This window comes from Equus asinus, chromosome 9 (genome assembly GCF_041296235.1).
Source record: "Equus asinus isolate D_3611 breed Donkey chromosome 9, EquAss-T2T_v2, whole genome shotgun sequence".
Taxonomy (NCBI): Eukaryota; Metazoa; Chordata; class Mammalia; order Perissodactyla; family Equidae; genus Equus; species Equus asinus.
In genome coordinates, this window is record NC_091798.1 from 49,636,609 (window position 1) to 49,651,979 (window position 15,371).

At 33.6% G+C, this 15,371-nt stretch overlaps 1 protein-coding gene across 2 annotated transcripts in view; it reads right to left on the reverse strand.

Annotated features, from left to right (window-relative positions):
* Nucleotides 1-2,063: 2,063 nt before the first annotated feature.
* The window catches only part of SLC12A2 (solute carrier family 12 member 2), a 101,239-nt gene continuing 87,931 nt past the window's right edge, over nt 2,064-15,371 (reverse strand). Inside the window, exons 21-27 of one of the 2 annotated variants that reach the window (XM_014859515.3) lie at nt 13,053-13,100; nt 11,530-11,652; nt 10,050-10,161; nt 8,152-8,238; nt 6,792-6,927; nt 6,438-6,505; nt 2,064-4,972 (exon numbers count right to left, since the gene is read on the reverse strand). In XM_014859515.3, the coding sequence (XP_014715001.1) occupies nt 4,837-4,972; nt 6,438-6,505; nt 6,792-6,927; nt 8,152-8,238; nt 10,050-10,161; nt 11,530-11,652; nt 13,053-13,100 (710 nt within the window). In that variant the 3' untranslated portion in view covers nt 2,064-4,836. The remainder of the gene's footprint in view (nt 4,973-6,437; nt 6,506-6,791; nt 6,928-8,151; nt 8,239-10,049; nt 10,162-11,529; nt 11,653-13,052; nt 13,101-15,371) is intronic. The other variant, XM_070517484.1, reaches the window with a different exon arrangement.

Genomic DNA, 15,371 nt, shown 5'->3' on the forward strand with positions numbered 1-15,371 from the left:
ATTTTCTAGATTTCTTAACTAGTAACATTTCTTAGGAACTCAAAGGAGAATTTTCATGGCTTAAGCAGAAATACCGTCATTTTAAAATAATAACCTGTGGCTTATTGGTTATGCAGACAAACTCCTATAGCTTGCTCGTTTTCAAATTGCAACTACATCTTTCAAAAATGGCTTAATTGGGACAATTTTATTTAGAAGGTAGAAGAGCAGATATAATCATATCTTACAGTAGTAGTTGTTATATGCCTTTATGTCTACTATACGTAAATCGAAAACACTACCTGCTTACTTTGACATATTTGTTATTAGAGATAGATGAGCTGCCTGTAAACTGCCTCCCTTCTTTAGACTGGAGATGTTAACATTTCCAAGACAAAATCGCCTCAATTCTCCAGCTCAAAGGCTTCAGCAGTGTTCTAATGAAATTTTGACAAGTACTGAGTCTGCCCTCTGTTTTTGCATTCAATATCTGTGGATCACTGATCCTACTCTGTGGATCAGAAAGTAAATTTATTTTCATTTGTAGCTGTGGGCAGACTATCTTGGTAATTTGCCTTCATATCACAGAAGAGTGGAACAAAGGATATATGTTGACAAGACACTCTCATTTTGGGGAATGAATTCCTGATCTAAGGACAGCAGCCACAAGTAAGGTCGAACAACAGGTGACAAATTCAGATGCCTTCATATTTTCCCTAAAACAACAGTTTCTAACTCTTACCTAGTCTAACACAAAATTCAATGATAGAATCAAGGGGAAAAAATGGGCTGGAGTTCTTAATGCTACCATTTAATGGCCTATCCGAAATGCCTATCACACATGTAAAACAGGTCTATGACCATTGCCGCCAGATTCTGTAAAGAGCAACAGACTTGGATCTTTAGGTATTTTAGTAATCTACAAAAAAAAATTATGTCAAATTGATTAACCCACACACATTTTATGTGTATCTACTACCTGGATTAGGTAAACTAACCATTACTTTCAGATGAGTGTATCCTAGGATTTGTGCTATCTTTCCTTAAACATTAAACTACCATCTATTTGCTCTGACCATACAAACATCCCGTTGATAGATACAGACAGAAGCATATAAATGCATTTATCTTTTCTTCCTGGTGAATGAACAAAAAACCCTGCTGGTTCAAAGATGAACCATTCCTATTTTGAAAATTGTTGGATGCTATATTAGGAAATGCCACATTCATAGTTGCCTTTGAATTCTCTCTTAACTCCCCCAAGAAGTGAGTAAAGTGGCCTGAATAGTAGCTTATGGAGAATAAGCAGGAAGCAAAGATGATACAATGGACACTCACATTTGGTTTCAGATCTATTAAGGCAGCCTGTAGCCAATCTATATTTCTAACTGTAATTTGCATTACCTGAACACAGACTTGCTGGGCAGAGAGGGATGAGTGGTTTGGAAATGACGAATCTATCCCAGCCCTCTGTGTTATGGATTAGGCAGCAGTGATGTGTAATGGAAATATCCCTGGAGATGAAAGATCTGGGCTCTAGGCCAACATCCTTGCTGATTACAACATGACCTTGGGAAACTCCCCATATTGCTCCAAGCTGCTTTCTCAAGAGCAAGAGAGAGATAAATAGCTATCCTGCATATATAGCACCCCTACAATAATGGTCAAATGAGAAAGTGAAAATGCTTTGTAAAACTGTAAATCAGCTTAGCCAAAAACCTTAGGAAGCAAAGAATCAGATTATATTCAGGGACTATGACTCCATTTTAATCCTCTAGTTTCCTGATTCATAATGTGTGATTTTGCCCAAACATAAATAAAGCAGAATTAGAAAAGCTAAATCATTTAAAAAATAAATCAAAATGAGCTGCATTTTGTATGGCTCAATCACACTGTCCATATCAATAGTGATTATTCCAAAGGCATAGGGATAGAGAACAATTTCATGCAACTTTGCCAAGGCATGAATATTACGGTGAAAGCCGTTTTAAAAGCTCAGACATCAATGAAACAGTTATATAATTGAGGTTAAATCACAAAATTGACACAGATTTATAAAGCAGATAAAATGAGTAGTCATTAAATAGTTGTAATGAATCCACTTCCTTTATTGCAGTAACTTCTATACAAAGCAGCAACTGCAATACTCAACGTTAAAACATTAGAAAAGCATTTGTATGACAGTTATAATACAGTATTATCAAAATATTACATTTTCAAACTTAGTAAACATCCACCAGAGCTCAAATCTTTAAATTATTTCCATAGTCTTTAAAAATATGTAATGTCAGAAAGCATATAAAAAGAATGTAAAAGGAAACCTAAAATACAAATGAAATAATGTAACAAATAAATATCTGATTTAATTAACCATTAATAATCAGCTTAACACCACCATTCTCTCTAAACCCAATGAATTTTTACCTATAGGAATAATGAACTGTCAAATGCCATTGCATAATTATTTATTTCCAAGTTATTACCAATGATTAGAATTAAAAAAAAATTTGGCATTAAAATAATCAAATTCAGCATAAATAAAATAGAGTAGAAGAGCATCAACACTAGCTAGCATCTCTAAGAATTGTTGAAACTTATTAGAGCACTACAACAACCTTGAAAATTTTGAACTGGTGTCTAGTGTTAAGTGAAAGTAATGTATTTTTTTTTTAAAGTGAAAAGCTTCTTACATTATTTCACAGACAATATTACCCTCCCCCGAATTATGCATATTTAGATATATTTTATGTACTTTATACACATATGTATGATGTATGACATTTGGTTCCTGCAGTACAGATCACAATGATGTTTTCCTGAATGGGAAAAACTTAAAAAAAAAAAAAACAAGTGTACCTGTGCATGTTTCAAGATAGCAGCACTCAGTTCACGCCCTATTATCCATTTAAAAAGTTCAAATATGATTATTATTTACTAAATAATATGACATTTTACTGTATTTTCCCCCCAAACACTACAAACCCTGCAATAAACGGAACAATGCTGTGAGTTATAATGTGTAGGGAAAAAATTTTGGAAAAACAATTACTTCATTTTCTTAACATTCTGAATTCAAAATTATTATCAGATCTCCATTTTTATATTTAGCTCATTCTCACGCAGCAAAAATACTGCACTACTGACAACTGCAGTAATCTTCTAGATTTCTATCCAGATTCATGAAAACCGGCAGAAATTCTTCACCCCTGACACTTACACCAATGAGCCCAGTGAACAGTACTTTAGATGACATGGTCTCCATTTTCTAACTAAATGATAACTGTGTGAAGTTACATGCCCTTCAAATGATCACCTTTGTTCTCTATGAAACCTGTATCTTTCAATCGAATTTTGAACTTATGCTTACTAAAATAAAAAAATTTTAATCCGATGAATCTTGATCATTTTAAAAACGCAAAAAACCAGCAACATAAACATCATTATACATACACATATGCATCTGTGTATGCATATACATATACACACACACAGATATGTAGACATATATCCCTTGAAATGCTTAGGAAATCCTTCCTTGGATAAAAAAATGAAAAATTTCACATTAATAATTGTATATAAAGCTTTTAGTAACAGTACATATGCACTGTCAAAATTGTTCTAGTAGACTATGATGTCAAAACAGACATTTGAAAAGCACAAACTGGCAGTTTTTCTTAACATAAAAGTTTTAAAGTATTAAGAATGGATTAAATTTCAATGTTGAGAACAATCTGTTCAAACCTGAGTATATTAATTAAGACTAAGTGTACTTGACAATTGAATGAATTAAGCCTAAAAACATTTCACTAAGAAACCAGTGGTCCATTTAACCATTTGATGAAATGTTAAATATTTCACTGATTTATAAAGGATGGTATAGTGAAATTCCACATAGTGTTTATTGAAATATTCTATTAAATGACATTGCTTTGTCTAATTTTCCTCCAGAAAAATCTTTTTAGCATTTCTTAAAAGTCCCTCAGATTTGAGGAAAACCCTAAATTAGGACAAATCTCTCTTCTAATAAATACAAATGATCGTGAGGATGTTTGTCTAAAGAATGGCAATATGTGATTTTTCAGCATGGTGCATAGAAGTACTGGATAAATCGTCAACCTTCCTTAAGGTCTGAAGAAATAATAATCAAGATATAAATTAGAGCCAATTAGAAATTTAAAAAAAAGGTTTATTGGGCCTTGTTCCCCTAGAGCTACATTTACACATATTCGTACAAACCTAACCTTGGGGTCACCTTTTGGTTCCCATTTTTTTTTTTTTTTTGCATTTTTCATTAACTTGCCCTAATTCTCACCTTTAATATCTAACAGATACCTTTACAAAAGTAATAGAAAACATACAGTACTCAACACTAATTGGTCAATGGAAGAAGAAAAGCAGTGTCCATTTTATTTTAAGGTGTAAGAGACTAGGAATAGAAATAAAAATCATAGCTGAAGGCAAAGTTTGACATTCTATAAATTTATAAAAGAGGATATATGGATGAAATTTGGTTAATTTCAGAAGGCACCTCAAGGCTAAAGGCTTTTTGTACTCCTTTCATCAATCAAAAAATAACACACTTTTATTGCTATTCAAGTAGCAAAGGAAAACATTACTCCCAACAGCTTCAGTCCAATAAGGAATCATCATCCATTAAGACTGAGATTCAGAATTGACTAAAACTGAAGTCTCCATACACATATCAATGGAGCAACTTCCCTGTGTGCTTTCAAATTAATGAAATAGTGAAAGAAAAGTCACAGTTCGCCATTGTGATGTTAACGTATCATTGAAGATTTCAGTTACTTCACTAGGCACTGAAGTACCGTCTGGAGGGCTGTCCACTGTGTAGAACATTTAAGAATAGAAGGTGAGGACACTCTGATGATTCCCACGGACTAGAAGAATTGGTGGTAGGTCCTTAGATAGAGCTTCCAACCAAGCCATGTAGAGAGCACTAGACACAGCACCTTTTCGTGCAACTGGGAGACTCCTGGTATCAAAAAGAGAAAGGAAATCAAGCAATGCATTTAAGCTGGGAAGAATAAAATGCAATAAAAATTATAAATTAAGTCACAAAAATAGTAACTAAAAATTACTATAGTTATTGAGTATTTTTAAGTGCAGGGAAAATTCTGCATATGGTATTACAACTACTATACTCACAGATCAGTATTTCCGTTTTGTCTTCAGTTTTAACAAAAGATTTTAAAATATTTCTTCATAAGAATAGCAAATAAATATTTCTATAAAACCATTAACACATTTGGTCTCTAACATTAAACCTCCAAATTTCCCCTTCTTCAATAAGGATAGAATTCTTTTAGAAGAAAGGAATGTTTCTATCTGAATTTAGAACATGGAAACTATACATGGATAAATCAAATTCAAACATAATGAATTCTACATATTAATTTTCATCTTCTCTTACCTCTCTGGGCTTTCATTTCTATTTGTAAATAGCGGCAGTAGTGACCAGTTGCTCTCTAGATTTCTACATTTCAGCATCTTCCATTACAGATATGTGACCATGATGAGCAAAATTGGAAATTTTCTAGTGTACTAAGTGTCTGTTATTAATCAAAATAACAATCCTTTGGTATTACTTTATTTCATCAGTTGGCATGGTTACCTATTTAAGGACCAGGGCAGGCTCCAGGCCCAAGAAAATTTGGGTTCAAGTAATATCTAGTTAACCTGGTTTAGTGGAGGAAAAGCCAGAGTGAGCATTAGCATCTATATTTGACGAACAGGGGGCAGTGTGTATGTACGTAAAGTTTGTGTGTGGGAACCTGGCGGTGGGGATACAGATAGGAAGCATTTTTTAAATTTAATCTCCCAAGTGACCTTATGGGGTTTATTTCCATGAGGAAGCTGCATGTGGTCCAAATTTTAACTTGGGGCTTTCATATCCCACACATGCTTGGTGGCAGAATAAACTATTACGATAAAGAATTACTTAGGGAGCCGGCCCCGTGGCTGAGTGGTTAAGTTTGCGTGCTCCACTTCGGTGGCCCAGGGTTTTTGCCGGTTCGCATCCTGGGCGCAGACATGGCACCGCTCATGAGGCCATGGTGAGACAGCGTCCCACACAGCACAACCAGAGGCACTCACAACTAGAATATACAACTATGTACTGGGGGGCCTTTGGGAAGAAGGAAAAAAAAAAACCAGATTGGCAACATTTGTTAGCTCAGGTGCCAATCTTTAAAAAAAAAAGCAATTACTTAAATTCATATAAGCTTAAGGATAAAAATTTTTGTTTTTCTTTACTCCTACCTTCAATAATTTCTCCAAATGCTTAAAGCAAAGTGTATTTAAAAAGTTTATTTTTCCCTCTTTATAACCACTAAGTCATTATGGGTGTTATATAGATATGTGCTTCGTATAGAAATTAATCCTAATTGTATTACCATAAAATGAATACTCAAGAAAACCTTAGTACATGTATTACTTACATGACAATGATATTAGCTGTGTTTGAATGCTCCTTTAATAATTCATTTAACCTGATCTGCCGGTATGTCTGAAATGAAACAGAATAAAGTCATTCCTAGATCATTTGAAAAATGGAATCTAGTGTGGTTCATGCAAAGAAACCAAAATCAATCTGGTGTTATAAAACTATCTGTTCCCTAGTTTTAAAAGAATTAATGCTTTACACTGTCCACATATAAATCTAACTTAAGGGAGATTTAATTTACATAACTGGTTCCTCCCATAACAAATTGTAGTTCTTGATATTTACTTATGTCTTAAGTATTTTAAAGAACTCACATGGAAGATTCATGAAAAGGAAGGAGAAAGAATACCTTGGTCTTATAAAGTTCAAGCTCATTATCTGTTATTCGCCAAGGTTCATCTTCTTTCATTTTATCTGCAATATCTTGTTCTTTATCATCTTCATGAAGTCTGTACGGCTCAATCATTTCATCAAAAGCTATAATACTGAAAAAAATAGAATACTAACATTAACCGTATTTTGAATTACATAACAGTAAGATCTTAAATGCTAAATTATAATGAACAGTTAGTTTTCCATCTCCTGTGCTCCCCTCCATACCCTAACTATAATAATCACTTTGACAATTTGTTTTGGAAATAGCAATCACTAGTTTCTCCATTGATTAGAAATTTAGAACCATATTCACAATAACAATTGCAATTTTAACTGCTAATGCTGCTATCTCTGTATTTACCCCTGTTCCTATGTTCGCCCCCTTCAACCTAAATAAATTTTCATCATAGTAGTCAAAATGATCATTTTGAGCAATAAGCCAAATTGTGTTACTCTTTTACTCAAAGCCTTTCCCAGTTCAAGTACCACTGAATAAAAGTAGTGTAAGAAAAGGTACTAAAACATTTTGAAGGGGGGAAAGGGCAGATACTCAACATTTAAGAATATGCAGAATTAATCTCTAGATCCAAAGATACTTAACAGGACAAAAGACAGTAAAAGAAAATGAACAACATTCTAATCCTCTATAAATGTGAAGAAAAACATACTTTTCAGTATCAAGTCTCAGACAAAGCTTCTGGTATATATTGTTTTATAAGAGGAAACAATTATAACCTTACAAGGTATACCTTACTATTTTCTATTTAAAATGAATTCTTTATACCAGCTTCATCATTTATTCAACACTTATCTGAGAATAATTAAAATTATGTCCAGTAATATACATATAACAACCTCTATATGCCACTTTCAGGTAGAATATTCCAAGAATCTAGTTTTCTTTGACTTTTGAGAATTGTGAATACAACTATTATAGGCAAATTCTTAGATTCTCCTATCTCAGTAATAAAACAAAATAGTGGAAAGTCATATGTACGTGAAGTAGGGATCGAGTGGTCGTAATGAATGTGGGCATAAACAATCGAAATTTAAAGAACCATGTGGAATTTCTGTGGCATTTCAGAAATTACTTGTAAAGCAGTAATTGAATTCTTCTCTGAAAACTGAAAACCCTTTAGACTTACTTTTCTATCTGCTACAGGAATGCCAACTGTCAGTGCTAGATTAAAAGAAATCGACTTCACGTGTAACTAAAAACAGACAAAATACTCCAGGTAATTAGTTAAGTTAAATGATTTATTACTGGAGTGTCTGAGTAGGTCATCCATAAAAGGATCAGAAATTTGTGCCAAGTAATTTATCCAATAACTTACTTTTCTTTCTTTGGTTTAGTATTAATATCTCCTAGGACCATGATATCGGAGAAGTCTATCCGGAACTTGCTAAGTAAAGTAGCCATCCTAGAACAAAAATGAATTGCAATCAGACACATGAAGGCTATACATAAGTATTCTTATTCTATTTAGAGCTGAATCTGTATATGTGAAAAGCATGATTTATAGGAGAAGTCTATTAGGTGCTAAACAAAGTCTATACGAATTAATTCACACTGTCCACCCACACTTAGCTGACGTCTAAATTCCCTGAGTAGAGACTTCTGTTATCTTCTTTTACATTCTCTGAATCTCTCCTTAGTATCCACTGATGAATGGACAGAGCAAGATTAATAAAATTTGAATGGCAACTACTATTAAAAGTTAATTTTAGTCAAATTATCTCGGTAAGTGTATGGATTTCAGTAGAAAATAGTAAACAGTTATTTGTTTAATTATTTTTGTTTTAGTCTTTCATCCATGAAGAATGCATTTCTCAGAACCCAAATATGACTGCTTGGGCCAAAGAGAAGCTATAACTGATAGCAGATTAAGTTCATAAGTTCACAGTATTTTTTTTTGAACTGGGACAGGCATGGAAAAGGAGCTCCAACAAGCCTCTGATTTTTCAGTAAATAAGTACCTTTCTGGAGGCATAGCTGGCAATGAAACCTTGGCAGCAAAAATAGAGACGTTGAAACATACATATGAGAAAAGCAATCAAGAAAATAGCATTTTATTTTTAATAAAATGAGTTTTCTAAATTAAGATATTAGAAAATAGATGAGCTAAAGGTCTAATTTTTAAATTATTACTAGTACTTCACTAGGCACATAAGTCACTATTTGAAATAAACACCTCAATGAATTCCAGTGATAATCTGCCAAGTGCCTGCTATGTGTTGTAGGGCCCAGAAAACTCAAAAATAAGGAAATAAATATAATACAAGCCCCAGAATGTGATGAGTAATATCAAGCATATCACAATTCAGGAAGGAAATATATCAACTAGTTGGGGGACAAAGGTAAAAAAATTACGGAAGGCGTTATAAAGAAGGTGAAAATCGTACTGGACTTTAAAGAATGGAGTATTTTAACAGAGAAGGAAGGCAGGTGAGGAGCTATTTCCAGTGGAGAGATGAGAGTAAGCAAAAGTGGAAAAGTCAGAAATCACCTACATGTTTAGAGTAGGGCAGGTGTGGAAACGTAAACTGAAGTATAAGGCACATTTGGGGGAACAGAAGATAAGAATAGAAAAGGAACAGGAGAACAGATTGTAAAGGGCCTTGACTGTCACATTTTAGCATAGACTTTCTACGCTATGTAACAGAGAAGTTAAAAATATTTTGGGCAGAGGAATCATGTGATCAAAGTTCTGCTTTCCAAACATGAAAACAGGAGCAAAGTGTACAATATATGCTGAAAAGGTCAGAGACAAGACACAGGGTACTTAGAAGTACTGAAACCAGAACTAGAATTGTGACAGTACAGACAGAAATAAGAGAATGGATGACAATGGTATCCTGCATTTCTGTAGTCTAGAAGTCTACCAAATGTATCTGATATATGAATACATAATTTTTGAGCACTGTCTCCTCTGATTTAAAAAAAAGAAAGCTGCTTAACACTTTAATGCCACAAGTATTTAATAAAGACCTTCTAAGATGTCAACATATTAAAAAATACTACATAAGTAAAACCAAGTATTTATAACTTAAATATGAAGACTAAATTAAAGAGAAGGAGGTTTATTTTTTTTAACTAGAATTTTCAGCTTCAGTATAGAACAAAACAACATGACTGACATTTTCTGGATTGTCTAGTTTTTATCCTATCAAATATATACTGTAATAATGAAGTACTACTGGATAAATGCCCTTCAATTTAAAATAGACTTACGCTCTCCGGTCATGGTCTATTCTGTTTATTTTTCCACCAATGAATACTCTGATCTTACAGTCTTTCCACTTTTTCTTGGTAGTCAGAAGATAAGGTATCAATAAGGTCAAACCTGAATCATAAAAATTTAACAAATCATTTATTAAATACTAATTTCTTAATTAAGAACTTTTAATTCAATTTAGTCTCTAGAAATACATTTACTACAACTCAACACAACAAAACTTTCCTTTCTGCCTTTCCTTAATAATGTAGTAAAAAAAACATTAGGCAGGTCTGTACAAGGAGGGAGCCCCAACGGAGTCAGGACCCACACAAGACAGGCCGCGAAATGGGACAGTGGCCTAGCACAGTCGGGAGACGGGTCACATACAGGAGGACGGAGGAAATGAGAATATTCACTGAAGCTAATGGGAGCCAGGTTTCTTATTGAAATGACAAACATAAAAAGGGAGAGGCTACATTGAACCTTGCAGTGTTGGACTGGAATTGGTTTTCAATTTCTATCTACACATACAAACATACATATTTATTTCCTAGATCTGTCCAGTGAGAGTGCCTGAGAGCAGTCACACCCTAGTAGCAACGAGCATATCTAATGCCCTGATCTTTGTTTCTAAATACCATTCTCCATTAAGAGGAATCAGGGCTCCTTGGGTAAAGGGTGATTTACCAGCTGGGGTAGGGAAAGTGCAAAACTGAGCCTGGAACATCATATTTTACCAGAAAATAAAGAATGATTGGGACATGACAAATGGACATAGAAGTCAGCCTAAAGAGGATCCTGCTGGCCAAATTTGGGACAATCTGAACATCAAAACAAATAATGAGAATGATAAGTCATATCCCATTGAATAAATAGGAATCCATGAGTCCACACAGATAGAAATCAAGAGAAAGCTCTCACTTACAGTAAAATGCCAAGTAATAAATGAGGAAGAAATGATGAGATTGGAAAATCATCATTTGGCAACCACAAAACAACCACAACAATAATATATTTAAGCAGAAATATCAATGGATGCTAAAGATGGTGGTAAAAGGTACAGTAACAATGGTATATTTACATAGCCTCAAAGTAACTCCCCATTTCTGAAATACTTGTAATTATAAAAGGGGGAACCAGTAACTTTTCAGTGTAAAAACCTAGTGAAAACCACCTGCCTCAATGGTCAAAGCTAACCTTCCTAGCGATGAGACAAATCAACATCACGTGCCACCTGATGCGATCCAGACAGAAGAGCATAGCATCACTTCTGTGATAGTTCAGGTCATGAAGCTGAAGGAAGGACTGAGCAACTTCCAAACTGAAGAACACTAAGTACAACACCTGATTCTAAAATTAATCTTGTATCTTTTGGGTAAGTTGGCAAAACTGGAATGCGGTCTGTGGGTGAAAGGCACACGCCATGTCTTAGTATCATTCCCACAACTTCAGTAAATTTAAAATTGTTAAAAAAAAAAATATTAACAACCTTACCTCCATCATCAAAAAGCCACCAGACATCAATAGTATTCTTTCCTTGTTTTTTCTGAAACTGTGTACTAGCTTCAAGAAGCTTTTGATCAGCTACATTTAAAGGCATAGCAGGGCCTTTGGATTCTAAAGGATTAAGCAGAAAAATAAGATGTAAGGGAGGTAAATATTGAAGTCCCTTTTGCTGAATTCCTATAGTTCCCTAACTTCCGTATATTTAAATGTTTATAAGCAGACAGTTGTGTATGGCATTCATCATAATGTTTGTAATTTCAACTTTTAAAATGGTTACAGATTAATCTATCTCTACAATAACTAAACTCATCCAAATTATACCCGTACTTTCTAATATTCTGAAGCACTCTGAATGAAAGAGAATCATAAACACCAATCAAGAAAATTATAATTGACTCCTAGATTTTGATTTTTGAAAAGCTATTTTAGACTAAATGGACAAATTAAGTTTATGCCTGTTTCACGAACATATTTCTTTTGTAATCTAGTTTCTCAATAATTTAAACCTCAAAAAAAATTTTTATTATGTTATCTGTAATATCGAAGACAGAAGGACGTGGAAGAAACAATACAATCTTGCAATTATCACAGTGAAACCTCTTAGTCTAAGAAGAAACTCCCTAATCTTTACCTCACTTTTGTCCCCTCAATACGTGAGGCCCAATTCTAAAGCCATATAAGCACCACATCTTTCTCTGAGCCACAGAAAGATGGTGGGAACTCCTTGGAAGGACACTCATCTGCTGCAGGTCTAAAGAACAATATACCAAGGGAGTTCCCATTTACATTCTCAGGAATTAAAAAAAAAAAAATCAGCACTGGCTCTGTGAGCAAGCAAATGACTATTATGAAATTCCTACACCAAATTTTTAAAAGCAGAAATCCATACGAGGAAAGCTGATTGCTTTCACAGAATGTCTATCATTCACTTTTCATGCTGCCATGATGTATGCAAACATGACGAATGATTTTGCATGATGAAATAATATGGCTACCAAACCACACTGCTCCATAACTCTCACCTCTATCTCCTTCTCATAAAATTCATGTACGTTGACATGACTGTGTATCTCCCAAACGCAGCAGGACTGTGAGAAATATTATAATTTTTGAAATGAAAAATATATTAGTATCAAAATTAAGGACTTCATTGGGTACAACTGATGGTAAAGAATGCAAGTGACACTGTGAATAAACCTATTTCAGTGTCTCTACTTATCATCTAAACCATGCAGTTAAAATTAAAAAATGAAGATTGACTTTCAGGGTTTGAATATTTCAGAAATGCTATGATGAGTTAAAAGAATTTGTCTTTGATATATCACCTTTTCCTGGGAAGATTTAACTCTTTAGTTGGACTAATGATCATCTTCTAATCTGCATTTAATAAATAACTGTAACATCACCTCACCATGGAAATAAAAACTAAAGAAAAGAAAATAATAAGGTTGGAGTTAAAGAGTTAACAGTATGAAAAAAGGGATTGAAATAAAATGATGAAAAATGCCTGCCTTTTTTCAACAGTGGTTGAGTTGGAGTCTTGCCATCCTCTTCCTCATCTAGATTATGTTTAAAAAACACAAAATATAAGTTAATTGCCTTTATATTAATAAAATAATGAAAACGTAAATAAAGCACATTTATAAACAAAACATAGTATGAAGAAACAGTCTGTGAAAAATAATCAAGACTGAAGATTGATATTTTCTACACTGAGAGCTCAGGATTTTAAAAGGCAAACGTAGTTCAGACCCCTCCAACAGGCTACTGCTTAACACTCACTCCTACATTTTATTCCTGTGAAACTGACAAAAACTTTACCAGAATATTTAAACTTTTAAATTTTCATACTTGAAATCAGTTGAAAAGATGTTGAACTATGGTTTACATAGTAGAAATACGGCATTAAAAAACTGACGTTGCAGATGATACATAAATTTTAAACACGCCACTGCATCACTGTGCAAATGACTGAAAAGTTATTTTAGAAACATTTAATGAATATTTGGTATTTGTAAAAATTAATCACCACTTAAAATATTAAGGAATTTTATCAGATAGTCTTTTGGTTTACATAAAATGCCAGGTTATACAGGAGTGATTTTTTTCAAATAAATAAATTTATATATGTATATATATATATGTATATGCATGTATGTATGCATACATTGGCCCATTTGTATTTAAATATGTATCAATATTTTTCTCCGGTTATCAGTTTACCTAATCTCCATTTTTTTTCTTAATAGAGGCTTGTATTATTTGTTTAAGGCATATAAAACTCTCAACCTGGATAGGAAAGAGTACACTGCAGTGAGCGCTTGAGTCAAACTCCCAGTACTCTAATATTAGCTCTAACTCGTCTTCTGGCTGTGCGACCTTGAGCTAGTTACTTAATTCCTCGTGTTCCTCATTTTTAAAATGAGTGAACAATACCCACCTCCTAAGGTTGTTATATTGCAAGCATCAATGTACTTAGCCCAGGGCCTAGCAGAAAATCAGTACTCAAATGGTGTTCTTTTTGTTCCCCTTCCACACTGTATGCTTCAGTAACCAAAACAGACATATCAAATATCTAGGACTACATAATGACTACACCAGAATGCTTACAATTCTAAAGACTTTCTAAATTGTATAATCTTTTCTATAGTTTCTATGCTAATTTTGAAAACAATTGGCTAAATAGAAAATAAACACAAAATAAAATTAATGCTTCTTTTGAATGCTATTTTCTTATGCCTGTTATGGAATAAGAACCATTTCAATTATGACATTTAATTTCATAATATTAAATATTATTGTTCTTATAAAGTAGCTATTTGATAGTATCTGTCTTTGATGACAATAAAAATTTATAAATCTAACTACGGACATTCTATATTCATTTCAAAGAGCTCAGAAATGTCAACGAAATCTTGACACTTAAAAAAGATTTAAACTAAGTTAAAGGCATTTACTCTTTTACAACAAAAAGATGAGTGGAAATGTACTGACCCCAGTTTCCTACTCTATAAAAATAATGACTTCATAAGATTGTGATACACGTTAATGAGCTAACGGATGGACAACACCTACTATGATGTGGGAAGCACATCATACACAGAGTAGATGCTTGATAAATATTATTTCTTCCCCTCCTGTCATGGCTTTACCTATTAATTCCTAACAGATTCTGTAAAGAAAGGATCTGTTTTAGTAAAGAGAAAAGAAAAAAAATAAGAGAAAATGAAAGAATGTATATGATAAACTAAAAATAAATGCAGGAACATAAGAACAGTTTTAATTTAATTTAATTTAATTAATTTATTTATTTTTGAGGAAGATTAGCCCTGAGCTAACATCTGTGGCCAAGCCTCCTCTTTCTGCTGAGGAAGACTGGCCCTGAGCTAGCATCCGTGCCCATCTTCCTCTACTTTATATGTGGGACGCCTGCCACAACATGGCTTGATGAGCTGTGCCATGTCCGCACCTGGGATCCGAACTGGCGAATCCCAGGCCCCCTGAAGCGGAACGTGCGAACTTCATTGCTGTGCCACCAGGCCAGCCCAAGAACAGTTTTAGAGTCAGTTTACAGAGTTTTGAGACGAAATTGAAAACAATTATAATCAAGCCAGCAAAGAACTGAAAGGGAAAAATGGGTCTCAACTAAACTCTCAACTACTACTATTCTAAGCAAATGAGGTAAATAATGAGGAAACAAATGAAAAAACATTAATGCTAAGTAATCTAAAAGAGATCAATTTCCCAGAGAGAGGATTTGTCCAAGGTTATCAATTTCAGAAAAAGAATGATAATCATTTTACAGGAATCAAAAGTATGATGTGGTTTGA